At 46.3% G+C, this 13,399-nt stretch overlaps 1 protein-coding gene across 1 annotated transcript in view; it reads right to left on the bottom strand.

Annotated features, from left to right (window-relative positions):
• Positions 1-6,008: 6,008 nt before the first annotated feature.
• LOC148543423 (histo-blood group ABO system transferase-like) overlaps positions 6,009-13,399 on the bottom strand; it is a 61,709-nt gene continuing 54,318 nt past the window's right edge. The window contains exons 6-7 of the mRNA XM_088452341.1: positions 11,326-11,460; positions 6,009-7,325 (exon numbers count right to left, since the gene is read on the bottom strand). Of these exons, the coding sequence (XP_088308467.1) occupies positions 6,638-7,325; positions 11,326-11,460 (823 nt within the window). The 3' untranslated portion in view covers positions 6,009-6,637. The remainder of the gene's footprint in view (positions 7,326-11,325; positions 11,461-13,399) is intronic.

Raw genomic sequence — 13,399 nt, 5'->3', positions numbered from 1 at the left:
GTGGTGCTTTGCAAGTTTTCATTGGGCAGTTCAGACCATAAAGGTGGGGGTGGATAGTTTCCGTTTCTCAACATCCAGAGGTTTATTTGCCCGGTACGCCTTGCGGTGCATTACAGATGTGGCGCCCTGCTAGTGAACACAAGGAGAGTTTACAAGGAGGGCGTGAGGCCTCGCTTTTACATTTGAACTTTCCAGCTGCAATTTTGGAGTGTTTAGTTTCATTAGGGATTTGGTTTAAAATATTGTTTTTCAGGAGATTAGTGGTGCTTTGCAAGTTTTTCTTGGGCAGTTCAGACCATAAAGGTGGGGGTGGATAGTTTCCGTTTCTCAACATACAGAGGTTTATTTGCCCGGTACACCTTGCGGTGCATTACAGATGCGGTGCCCTGCTAGTGAACACAAGGAGAGTTTACATGCCAATCTTACCCTGCATTCTACAGTTCACCTAGAGCATGAGGGTGGTTTACAAGCCACTCTTATCCTACATACTACATGTTAGTTTTCTGTGGTTTTTGGCCTAAGTTTTTATTGGGGCAGTTTCTATGCTTCAGTTTCTAGTACTCATTTTCTTCGGATCGGCGCAGCGATTGCGGGGGCATTTTCCTGCAGAGTTTAGGGCATACAAATGGCTTCCTATGAGACAAGTATTCAGTTGCGAATAGAACTAGTTGCGCACCTGGCGACAACCTGAAACGTTGTTTACCAACCAATCGTTGAACGACTAGCATTCAACAATTGGGGGGTGGTGAAGGGATTTTTTAGTTTTTCCTCCCGGGAGCCTTGATCCGGCCCAATTTGGTTCACGGGTAGGTTTTTTAGTTTTTCCCCTTCACTCGGGTTACTTGTTTCCCCTCTTATGCATCCCTGCTATTTAGTTGCTATGTGTTTTTTAAAGTTGTGTCGGGATGGTTTGGGTTTGTTGCGATACTCATGGTACGGGTCTTTGTGGCCCACTGGGATTGCAGCATTGACAATTTGGGTTGTGTATGATGTGCGCGGTTTTGGTGTTGAGTTTCCTGCTTGGGTTTCTTGTGTCCTCAGTGACTAAATAGGATGTGTCTGACTAGGAGGTGTTGCCTGTCAGGAGCAACAAGGTGCGTCAGCAGAAAGGTGCGAGGTGATCGTTCGTAGTGAGAGATTTTGTGGGCTTCAAGCCAAATTGGAGGATGTGTGATCTGTATGGTGCATAGTTTGACTTGGAGAGTGGTGTATAAGCATGATGCGTTAGACAGGACGAAGAAGAAGGTGATTGTGTCAGAAGACTGTCATTAGGAGTCACTGGGTGGCTTGGTTGTGAGTCATAGCTTTTAGTTCTAGATTTAACTCGGTATTTTTCAATCCTGATTGAGGGCATCTTGATGACTTGGATTCAGTTTCCTTATTTAGGAATTCTTGTTTTGGGCTAGGTCGTGTTGGGTGGCGGGCCAGTTTCCTTTGAAGTCTGGCTTTGGCGGGAGTACGCTGCAGCTCAGTGGCTTTATGTGGCGTAAGATACGTTGTGGGGGCACTTGCCCTCGATGAACCTGGCGAATTTGTCCTGCTCCGCACGGGGGGACCCGGGCGCTTTTTGGTACTGAAGCGCCTCGGATTGGCCCAGGAGGGAAGTGGGACCCTCGCAGCGTTAGTGCGTCTAGAGGGGGGACGTGTCAGTCGTTCCCCGAGTATTTGAGCAAAGAAAAAGCTAGAACTGAGTCTGCAGCGTCTCTTTGCCACCCTGGTTAGGTTAATTCATTATAAATAAAAGCTGTGACCTTTTTTAGCCAAGCTCTTGTTGTCTGTGTCGTTATTTATTAGTTTAAGTTAAGTAAGCTATACAAGGTTGTTAAGGGTTAGAAGCAATAAACCAATGTATTTCTTATAGTATGCGAAGGCGGAATAAGCATGAGTATAACTAAGAATACTATGTTTTTTGCTGTATGGCTGTTGATGACAGCCTTGTTGCTGGGCAGATTATAAGGCTGTCTGGTCAGCTGGTTGGGTGAGCCAATGATATGGCTTGAAGGAGTGGTCAGATGATCAGTATATATTGGGCTGTGTGAGCATGGACAGCCTCTTGGTTCCTGGATCTTTGAAACCCACCATCCCACCCGTTACTGTTTATGTTGGGTCACACTAACTTTTTCTTCCCAATTCAGGGGAGGCGCAGCATGGCGGGAGTACGCTGCAGCTCAGTGGCTTTATGTGGCGTAAGATACGTTGTGGGGGCACTTGCCCTCGATGAACCTGGCGAATTTGTCCTGCTCCGCACGGGGGGACCCGGGCGCTTTTTGGTACTGAAGCGCCTCGGATTGGCCCAGGAGGGAAGTGGGACCCTCGCAGCGTTAGTGCGTCTAGAGGGGGGACGTGTCAGTCGTTCCCCGAGTATTTGAGCAAAGAAAAAGCTAGAACTGAGCCTGCAGCATCTCTTTGCCACCCTGGTTAGGTTAATTCATTATAAATAAAAGCTGTGACCTTTTAGCCAAGCTCTTGTTGTCTGTGTCGTTATTTATTAGTTTAAGTTAAGTAAGCTATACAAGGTTGTTAAGGGTTAGAAGCAATAAACCAATGTATTTCTTAAACGTTTCGCCTGTGAATAGCAGGTGGAAAAAAGTGCAGAATTGGGGTTTTGGGGTGCAACGTTGTGGGAACCCCCGTGCAGCCTTCAGACAGTCCCCCCAAAGGTAATGTGTCAAACATTTTTTAAAAAACACTTAAGGACCCCCAAAAAAATTACTTTGAAAAAGGGGGCAAAAAAAAAGTTGGGGTACAAAGTTAAAATCTAGCAAACTTGACTCTGGGGGGGGGGGGTCCCCAAGTATGCCCCAAGTGTTTTTTTGATTGCAGGTGCTTGCGGCAGGTGGATTTTTCACGATTTTTACAACTACACTTTAGCAACTTTTAAATATGCTGGCCCCCATTTTCAAGTACCCCAAATGTGCTGGGATAAGTTATGTTCAGAAAAATACTCCTGAATACTATTCTGCACCATGTATAGAAAAACGCTATTTAGCAGCTATTGAGCCCGTTTTCAAAACCTAAATACCTTCAGCAAGTCAAATCGGGGGGTACCATAGTGAACCCCCATGTCAGAGATTCTTTTGGAGGGTGTCAGGCTGATTTCCCCAAATCTGACAGCACTTTCCACTTGTTTCAGTTTCGCCGGGTGCCGTTTTCGCGTACTTCCATACTGAATATGAAGTAAAGAGTGCACGCACGCGATACTTTTCCGCCTGCCAAACAGGCGAAGTAGGTGGAAAGTCCGGACCGCGAAAAAGTATCGCGAGTCCGCTCAAATTGAATACGGCTCTATGTATGATAACGGAGATCTTTCCGTTATCATACATAGATACATAGATATCATACATGGCCCCTTAGAAAGTGGGAGGAACATATAGAAACTGTTGTAATTCCTACACCGTTCCCCTGATTTGGATGTACCGTATATACTCGAGTATAAGCCGACCCGAATATAAGCCGAGGTACCTAGTTTTACCCCAAAAAACTGGGAAAACTTATTGACTCGAGTATAAGCCTAGTGTGGGAAATGGCAGCAGCTGGTAGTGCCCCCAGTAGTAAATCCCCCTGGTTGTGCCCCCAGTAGTAATCCCTCCTGGTAGTGCACCCAGTGGTAATCCCCCCTTTCAGTGCCTCCAGTGGTAATCGCCCCTTTCAGTGCTTCCAGTAGTAATCCCCCCCTGGTAGTGCCCCCTGTAGTAATCCCCTCCTGGTAGTTCCCCCTGTAGTAATCCCCCCCTGGTAGTGCCGCCTGTAGTAATCCCCCCCTGGTAGTGCCCCCTGTAGTAATCCCCCCTTTTAGTGCCCCCTGTAGTAATCCCCCCTTGGTAGTGCCCCCTGCAGTAATCCTCCCCTGGTAGTTCCCCCAGTGGTAATCCCCCCTTTTAGTGCCCCCTAGTAATCACCCCCTGTAGTAATGGCCCCCTGGTAGTGCCCCCTGTAGTAATCGCCCCCTGTAGTCCCCCCCCCCAGTAGAGAGAGAAGTGATAAGAATAAAAAAAAAATCACTTACCTGAAACTCCCGCTCCTGGTCCCGCCGCTATCCGCTCCTCCGGCCGCTTTGCATGGGAGAGACGTCGTCATGACGACGTGTCTCCCATTACCCACTGCGGGAGCCGGAAGATGGTTCCCGCAGTGGGAGCAGCAGCAGCCGCTGAGAGTCTGACAGACTCTCAGCGGCTGCTGATTACAGCAAACACACAGCTGCCGGCTCCGGCGGCTGTGTGTTTGTGCTGTGTAGCGCTGACCGAACTCCGTCCGGTCAGCGCTACACTTCACTCGAGTATAAGCCGAGGGGGTACTTTTTCAGCACAAAAAATGTGCTGAAAAACTCGGCTTATACTCGAGTATATACGGTAATTAGCCTCAAATTAAATCTGAAAGTCTGCAGTTAAAGCACATCTTGTTTGTTTCATTTCAAAGCCATTGTGGTGGTGAATAGAGGCCAAAATCTGAAAATTCTGTCAATGTCCCAATATTTATGCACCTGACTGTATGATGAGCCATCATATAAGCGAAGACGCGCAGGATAGAGGAACGCGGGAGCATATAGGAGAAAAATCTTTGTGGGCTTTTCAGAGTTCTGCTGAATAATCCTGAAAGATGAGAAATCTGTGGAATTCCCAGCTCAGATCCCTCTGTTTTCTAGCAGCAATCCAAAAGGCTTCCTTATGGAGATAGTTTAGGCACTTACACGGGCGTGAACCACTACCATTGCGTAGTTGACCAACCCTATGTGCACGCTCTATAACCAGGTCGCCGCAGACATCCTGGATCTATAGCATCGCGGGGAGAGTGTTTCGTATAAAATCATATAGCGCAGGGCCTCTTACCGCTTCCGGTAATCCCACTATGCGGAGGTTATTGCGCCTTGACCTGTTTTCCAAGTCGTCTAATTTATTCCAAATATGGCGACGTGCTTTCTCCGATTCACCTACAGACCTTTTTAAGTTGGCCATATCAGGAGCTTCACTGGAGTCACATATAGAAGAATGGCTCTGGGTAAAGGCTCCCTGTTGCTTAGCCCCTTGTATAGGAATACCTCCAGTGTGGCAGTCGGGTGCTGAGTCTGGAGCGTCTGAGCCTCCGGCGTTCGGCGCCATATTGGATTCTGTGGTGCGACGCTCCACTCGCTGCCGTTGCTGTTTGCCGGGTGCTGGCGACATGAGATATCTCTCCATATAGCGCTAGCCAGTCTCCGGGTGTTATTGGTGGGTAGCGCTGGCATGGGGAGGCCAGTCAGCGGCCGTGAGATGCTATGCTGTCTCGGCGGTAACGGAGCTACTCTGGCTAACAGCCGCTCATGCCGAGGGCGGAACCGGAAGCGCTAATGTAAATAGTAAATTGATTTACCTTGGCACAGCCTCACCTACTTGATTGGCTGTGTTTTTGTTGCCCCTCCCATGTGGATATGATTGGCTGCAAGTTAATGTGGCCCCTCCCATGTCATCTCCTGCATATTTGAATAACGAGGGCATTTGTTGGGTTGTACTACAGTCAAACGCACATAAAATGGGACATTGCTGCTATTGGCTATGGTCTAGGTGGTTAAAATCAAATTGACTGAGGTCATAATTAAGTCACCTGTGCTCCAGCATGGATATCCTTAAAATCTGGACTGTAATAGTGGAGTTTGGGAAACTCTAGGCTACATCTTTGTTTATAAGAAAACCCTTCACTGAAGAATTTCCATCAACTGACTACAGCATAGAATCAAAATGGCTGCCCTGATCCTTACCTCAGCGATTTTACTTGTCAACCAGCAAGTGATGCATTTGTGGCTCAGTGGTTGGCTTAACAAATTGTCAGACATGCCTGTGTTAATAGATGCTTGCAGAAAACTATTCTTTGGCTATATCAGCCTCATTAACTTCATTGCTGAGTATTTTCACTAATACGAAACACCAACCATTGGTAACCAAGGGAAGTACGGTATAACTAAAGGTCATTCATATAGTTACTAACTACTCTGCACATTTTATTTATTATTACCAGTTATTTATATAGCGCACACATATTCCGCAGCGCTTTACAGAGAATATTTGGCCATTCACATCAGTCCCTGCCCCAGTGGAGCTTACAGTCTATATTCCCACACATGCTCACACACATACACACTAGGGATAATGTTTGCTGGGAACCAATTAACCAGTATATTTTTGGAGTGTGGGAGGAAACTGGAGTACCCGGAGGAAACCCATGCAAACACAGGGAGAATATACAAACTCCACACAGTTAGGGCCGTGGTGGGAATTGAAACCACGACCTCAGTGCTGTGAGGCAGTAAAGCTACCATTACACCGTCTGTGCTGCCACATCAGTTCTGATTTATAAGGTGTTTCGCCAGAGCAGAGATCAGTCCCAGAGAAGAACTACTCAAAATTATGGGATTGGGATATTGTTGAGTTTGTTTTTTTTTGTTGGTGTTTTTTTTTTCAAAGCCTATTTCTGAAAGCTGAAGTGTCAATAAATTGTCTCTATGTCCGCAGAATAATACTGCACACATCATAAATGTAGTGACAGTAAAACAATGGGAGCAATCTCCATGGTTTCGAAAGCTCTAATTTATGGATATATGTTGAATCTTCCAAAATAAGAGTAAGCTCTAAAATTTTTGCTTGTCCTATGAATGAGCCTGCAATGCTCATTTGTTGCGGATTACATTATGGTTTTTGGGAACTGCAACAAATCTTCTTCTTTTAAGGAATGCTGGAACCCCTGCATAATTGTCCCACAGGTATTCAGGAGATAAAATTTTTGTTGGCTTGTGATAAAGAAAATACTTGTTCAAATAGCTCTCATCGTGCCAAATGGCTTCAATGTGGTTATCCTTGTCTGTCATCATAGCGTTATGGCAGAAGTTGGTCAATTTGTAGACCTCTTCCACTGTGCCACCAAAATATCCCCCGGCGTAGTAAAAGTCTCCCTCATCTGTAGGAATGTATGCCGTAGACTCTGGTCTGCGCTCATAGGTGAAACGTTCACGAGATGCTCCATAGAAGCTAGGATGTAACGTGCCAAACACATCACTTAATATCTCCACCCCGACATGGTCACTGAACTCCATGTCTACGTCCACGCACACCAAGTAATCGACCTCGCTGATGAACCGTTGGCGGGACTGATCTCGGATCATCTCCATGCGTCTCATGGACACATCCTGCCATCTCTTGTAGCTGGGAACCTTCAGGATGACCATGTGTCTGCCCTCAGCAAGAGTGATATTGGGAATGTCACCGACACGGTCCGTAAACAGGTAATAGTTGACTTTATGCCCCAACATGAAGAACTTTTCAGCGGTTTTAATAAAAGTCTGGACAAAGACTGTGTACCTGAAAGGCAAGAGAATGCTATTTAATATTCACTAGTTAATTTATGGTTGTGGCAAGCAAGTTTAACTAAGAACGTGGATGTATGAATTTAGTAAAAAGTACATTTAATCATATTTAAAAAAAAAAAAAAAAAATATGAAGGAACTTTTCAAATACAATGTGAAAAAAAGGGAAAAAGAATCAACAAACGCAAAATAGGGGAATTCAACGTAATAGGTCAGTTTCCCTAGAATTTAGACACCAAGGGGCATATGTATCAAAGCTTAATGTGAGATAAAATTGTGAGATATATATCACCGACCAATCAGCTTCTAACTTACATTTTGCAGGCTGTGTTTAAGAAATGATAGTTTGGAGCTGATTGGTTGGTGATATATGTTTCACAATTTTATCTCACATCAAGCTTTGATGCATATGTGTCACGACCAGAGTTGTTGTGCCTTGTGAGTCACGGTCTCTGCCTGTGCAGGTGCTTTGGCGCGGTTCTACCAGAGGGGGTGCTGGTGTCTGGAGGTTGACGCGAGGTGCGCGTGGATGTCTGAGGGGTACGAGCCATGTGGTGACAGGTAAGACTGGCAGCGCTGCTGCGCTGGGGATTGCTGGGCACCGCCATCTTGGTTTTGGACATGTGACCTGAATGGGCCAATCAGGTTGGAGCATCTTGTGTTTACTCTCAGCAGCCTATCATGCACATTCCCATGGTACTTAAGGGTGTTCAGCACACCATCTAGTTGCCAGTGCAACGTATACACAGCGCAAGCTGTGTGAGAGTTCTCTGTGCTCCTTAGCTCGGTGTGTTATTTGCAGTCCCAGCAGTGCTCCGTTTCCTGCTCTGTCTCCATCCCAGGCTGTTCCCAGATACCCGCATCTACCCTGCTATACCCAGTTACTCACCCCCACGGTTTGTGTACCGTCCAGCACTCCAGACTCAGAACCCACTCCAGTACTTCAGATCTCTGGGCCTGATTCAGAGCCGCTCGTAAGCAGCCGCTGGTTCGCTCTGAGCGATGTTCGCACAACTGCGCATGCGTTTGTGTCTTAATGCGCATGCGCAAACCAGTCATTGCAGTCAGAAATCGAGTGCTCGCAAAACAGCGAGGGCCTGCTAATGTGAGTGACAGAATGTACCGTTTGTGGGTGGTAACTGGGGAAGGTGCTTGAAAATGGGGGAATGGAGATCCGAACGCAGGTGTGCCTAATGGTAAAAAGGGCGTTTAATGGGAGTGTATAATTAGTAAAGCAGCGTCATCGACCACGTCACTTGGTTGTCTTTTAGCCTGAAGTGCTTGCAGTGACTGCGGTAGGAAAAACCTACCACAAGCACTGCGAGCAGTTCAGATGCCTTTCGATGTACTCGATTAATCAAATAAATACCGGAGATGACCGTGTGATGCGAACAGCAAAGGGGCGTCTTTACAAAGTAGCGAGCGCATTTTTCGTTCGCTCGCTCAGACATAGAGGCGTCAACAAACCGCAAAGAGCGAGCGCTCAATTTAAATAGCGTCCGGCTCTGAATCAGGCCCTCTGTTACTCAGTTACACCTCCATTGGATTTGTGTTTTCTCTGCCTAACACCTGTTTTCAGCCTCTCTAATAAGGCCCCCATACATCAGAGATTGATTGCAGCAATCGTGCAATTTGCAATCGATTGTGTATAAAAATCTTTCCCTTTTTCAATCGATTGCCAGAATTGCCACAATCGATTGAAAAAGGGAAAGATTTTTATACACAATCGATTGCAAATTGCACGATTGCTGCAATCAATCTCTGATGTATGGGGGCCTATAGTTTTCTCAGCCTAACACCTGTTTTCAGCATCACTAATTGGATTTGTTTCTCTGCAACACATCACTTGGATTTGTTTGTTTCTGTCACAATTTCATGAATTCTATTGGATTCTGAATGAAATACCGCCGGCCGCATTGTTCAAATCCCGGCAGCGCCAGCCCGACGTGGAAGGAAATCCCGATCGTCTGAAAGGTAAGTATGAACTAACCTAACTGTACCCCCTAACCCTCCTTTAGGGTGCCTAACCCTAACCTCCCCCCCCTGTGCCTAACCCTAAACCCCCCTCTAAGTGCCTAAACCTAATCCCCCCTTTCCCCGCTGCCTAAACCTAAGTCCCCCGGGGGGATGCCTAACCCTAACTTTCCCCCGGGGGTGCCTAACCCTAACCCTAGCCTAACCTCCCAGGTGGGTGCTGGGAACCCTAAACCTAACCCTCCCCCCCCGCGCGGCTGTCCGCTCTCGGCGCCCGACATCCCTTCGATGTTAGTTAACCCACGCCGGGATTCTGTAGTCTAGATGCCGGCGGTCGGCATAGTGACCGCCAGCATCTTAAAAGTATACCATTCTATAACTCCCATTAAACCTGCTGCTTTTCAAATACTGCAAACCCGGTCCAGTTTTATCTCCTGCATCCACCCCGGGTTCAAACATTAAACCACCAAACCTGACAGTATGTCCCCAAGGTACAAAGGTTTCCACAAATTACAAGGAGAAAATAGATTTCAAAGGTTGAATACAAAGGCTAGATGTGCAGTATAACAGGTGTACTGTACCTTGGAAGCTATTTAGTTAGGGACAGGGCGGCAGAAGAGGAGTTTGGAAGCTGGCACTGTCCATAGTATAACTGTACTGTACCTTAACTAAAATTGTTGGAATAAGTAGAGTAGAAGGGCTTTTCCAGTGCTGAGCAATGACCACACTGGTTGTGATAAGTATCCATTCTGTTGCACACTTCTATAACGTGGTACAGTATGATTTGCTGCAGGCGCAACGCAATTCTCAGGTCCGTTGTTATGCAGCTAGTGCTGTACCGCCATTTAGTCAGTGCCGCTCCTGATCTCCCAGCTTCTGTGCTTACTGCTACCCAACAGCTTCGCTTTCAACAGACCAACATCACAGACGCCTGTACTTAGGGCCTGATTCATAGCACTCGCAAGCGCGGCGATGGTGGGGTACTGCGCGCATGCGCAAGCTCCGGATGCGAGAGAGAAATTCTCTCGCTTCGGGACTCACTACAAAAGGGGCGGCTGTCGATGTTGATTGACAGCTCACCCCGTTTTGTAGGCGGGGCGGGGGGGGGTGGCTACACAAACGGAGGTGTTCCCGAAGGAACGCCTGCCATTTGTGGGAGGCACCACTGGCATCACCAGTGATGTCAGTGGAGAGTTTCCTGCTCTGTTAGAGCAGGAAGCTCTCTGGGGCTTGCGACGGACGAGACCCTACCACAAGGGTCTCGTCGCAAGCCCCGATGGTCGCGACTATCACCTGGCCACTCGCAAAAGCTGTGGGTGGTCACCCACAGCTTAGCGAGCGGCCAGGAGGCCTCAACAACAACAAAAAATGCCCTGATTCAGAGCGAGCACTCTTAAAGAGCGTCCGGCTCTGAATCAGGCCCTTAGTTCCTGATCATGTGATTCAGCGGCTTCAGACTTGGTTATCCAGGATTTTTAAGAATCCCCTTTCCTGTGAAAGTGATAATTTTGTCTGACACAGTGAGCTGAACCATCGTTCCCAGGTCCGTCACTAGGGTAGTGCGACCTGTGCCATGGCACAGAGCACCGCAGGGCAGGGGGCGCTGTTTGGGCCTGTCACTTTTCCTGTTTATCATTCTCACTTATAACTTCCTCTTCTTTTATCCCCAGCATCTCCTGGCCTCCCCTATCTCTTCCCTGGCCCTTCCCCATGAGGCCATGGCCCTTTTTCAGGTGCACTATCTTGTGTCCCTATTTAAAAAATGGGGGAGGGGGGGCGCCAATGCTCTCTCTGGCACAGGGCACCAAAAAGTCTAGTTACGGCTCTGTTCATTCCTGTAAGTACTTCTCTGTGGTGACCTCGATTGCCTTTTTATTCTGCTCTGGTCTTCTGACCTGACCAGGGCTTGTTACCCGGAATCTCCCTTACCCGCAGCCTGACCCTCATCTTGGAATGTTTGACCCCATTTAGTCTGGAGATCATTACAAAAACATAAAGATGCAGAACACGACACAACTTACTTTTTAATAGCAAACACAGTGAGGCCAATGCGGACATTTCTCTTATGGAATTGTGCATTCAGTATGTCAATATTAAAGCTGCCATCCCACACAATCGGGGCAAACCAAGGAGTCATCATCAAGACATCGGTTCTCCTTAAAGCAACAAAATAAATATATTTGATTAGTTTATATGTCTAGTTAATGGCTATATATAAATGTGATCAAATGGAATAAAGAGATTTATGATTATATACATATGCTGCTTCTACGAGTTTGTTGGATTTCCTATCAGTTGTTTTTCATTATCTCATATATACTGTACATTACACTTAATATAATACATATCATATTATATTTGTTTTTATTACCAGACAAATGGTTAAAGTTAAAAGTTAAAGCTGCACAATTATATTATAAGAGTTCAAAGCAGAATAGAAGATGGGGTTCTATCAGCCAATAATAACAGCAGCTAAGACAAGTTCCACCTCCCAGTGACTGACATTGTTTTCTTCCTTGACCTTTCCCCCTTGTTTCCCAGCCCCAATGTGGTCTATATTGTATCAGTCACTGTAAAGTACTCAGCTGCATAGGGATGGCCATCGGTTCAGTGACTGACTGGCCCGTGGGCCAATCAGAATATGGGGGCAGGGGTTTGGTGCACCAAGTCCCGAAACCTTGTAAGAAAAAAAAACTATTCGGTAATGCTTAGACATCGATGGGGGAGAACCATCGATGTCAAAAGCATTCAACATCGGCCATACACCATCGATGACTATGAATCTTCAATGGTCGATGGCCCTCCCTACAGCTGCTTGCTTTACAGCTGCTGAAAACAGACCCAGTACCTCACTATTTGTATTAATAATTATATATATGATGCCTACATATTGCCTAGTGTTAAACATTGAATATGTAATCCGTCACATTAGTCCCTGCCCCAGCCATCACACTAGGATAAAACATTTTTTTAAGTCTATTAGCCTAACAATATGTCTTTTGGAGTATGGGAGGAAACTGGAGGACCCAGAGGCAACCTATGCATGAATTTAGGTCCAAGACCCCTGTTCCATGACACAACAATACTAACCACTACGCTACTACCTACAATAATGTTTTACCAATGAGGTCAATGTGCTTTCCTCATAAAGATGAAGAATAGGTCACTGTTCAAAAGAAAAGTGACAATCTTCAGTGTCTATTCAGCAGTTACATTAACTGGAACACAGTTTCCAAAATGTATATATCTTATTTTCAGTGTAAAGTTATATACATTTAAAGTTCTCTACTTTACACTGAAGATATGACATACGATCCAAGAACTCGAAGGTCCTGAAACTAACACAATATATAAACACAGTAATTCCACACAGTTATATACAACAGAGTATATGGGGATAATTGATCCTCTTCTTCTTAAACAACAGTGGTAGAACACTTATATTGGAGAGTACAGTTCTGGAGCGGAAGGACTTATGTAGAACACAATAGATACTCGGGCAGTGGAGGAGTGCCCTTAGCAGGTTCTTATAGCGGATGGGTGACTCCCCGCATGAGTCATCGGTGCTGGAGGTTAGTGGTAACACCTGAGAGAGGTGTTTTGTCATCTCTAGCCTGAGGCCGAGCCCCGCTGGGTTTAGTTAGGAAGGCCAGCAATCAGTGGCCTGCTAAGTGTTGGAGGCAGGCCAGTGTTATACATGACTGCTGGTACTGACAAGCACAATAGCATCTTTGTTGTCATACTCTGTGTACAGAGGGGTTGTCTGAAAATTCGGAGCATGCGCAGTGACAAATAATCACTCAACTACTTGAACATTGGCATTGCGTCTGAATTTCCGTGTGCCTCTGAATCAGGAGGAGTAAAGTCAAGATCTGCTCCCAGCTACACCAATGGTTTATAATCTGGAAGAGACAGGACAGTGAAGACTGTCAGCACTGGGTCCACAATCTCACACATCTAAAGAGCCAAAACTGGGTCGGGTGTAGGGAAGCCAATCCCGCCTAATTTTTTTCAATCCTGAGATTCAGGATTGAAGAAAATCTCAATGCCTGGATTCCTGGGATAAACTTTCTGTCCCACATTCACTTGACTCAT

The sequence above is a fragment of the Taudactylus pleione genome, unplaced genomic scaffold (assembly GCF_031769625.1).
Source record: "Taudactylus pleione unplaced genomic scaffold, aTauple2 ptg000003l, whole genome shotgun sequence".
Taxonomy (NCBI): Eukaryota; Metazoa; Chordata; class Amphibia; order Anura; family Myobatrachidae; genus Taudactylus; species Taudactylus pleione.
Note: the sequence above shows the minus strand (reverse complement) of the source record. Positions and strands in the feature narration are given on the sequence as shown.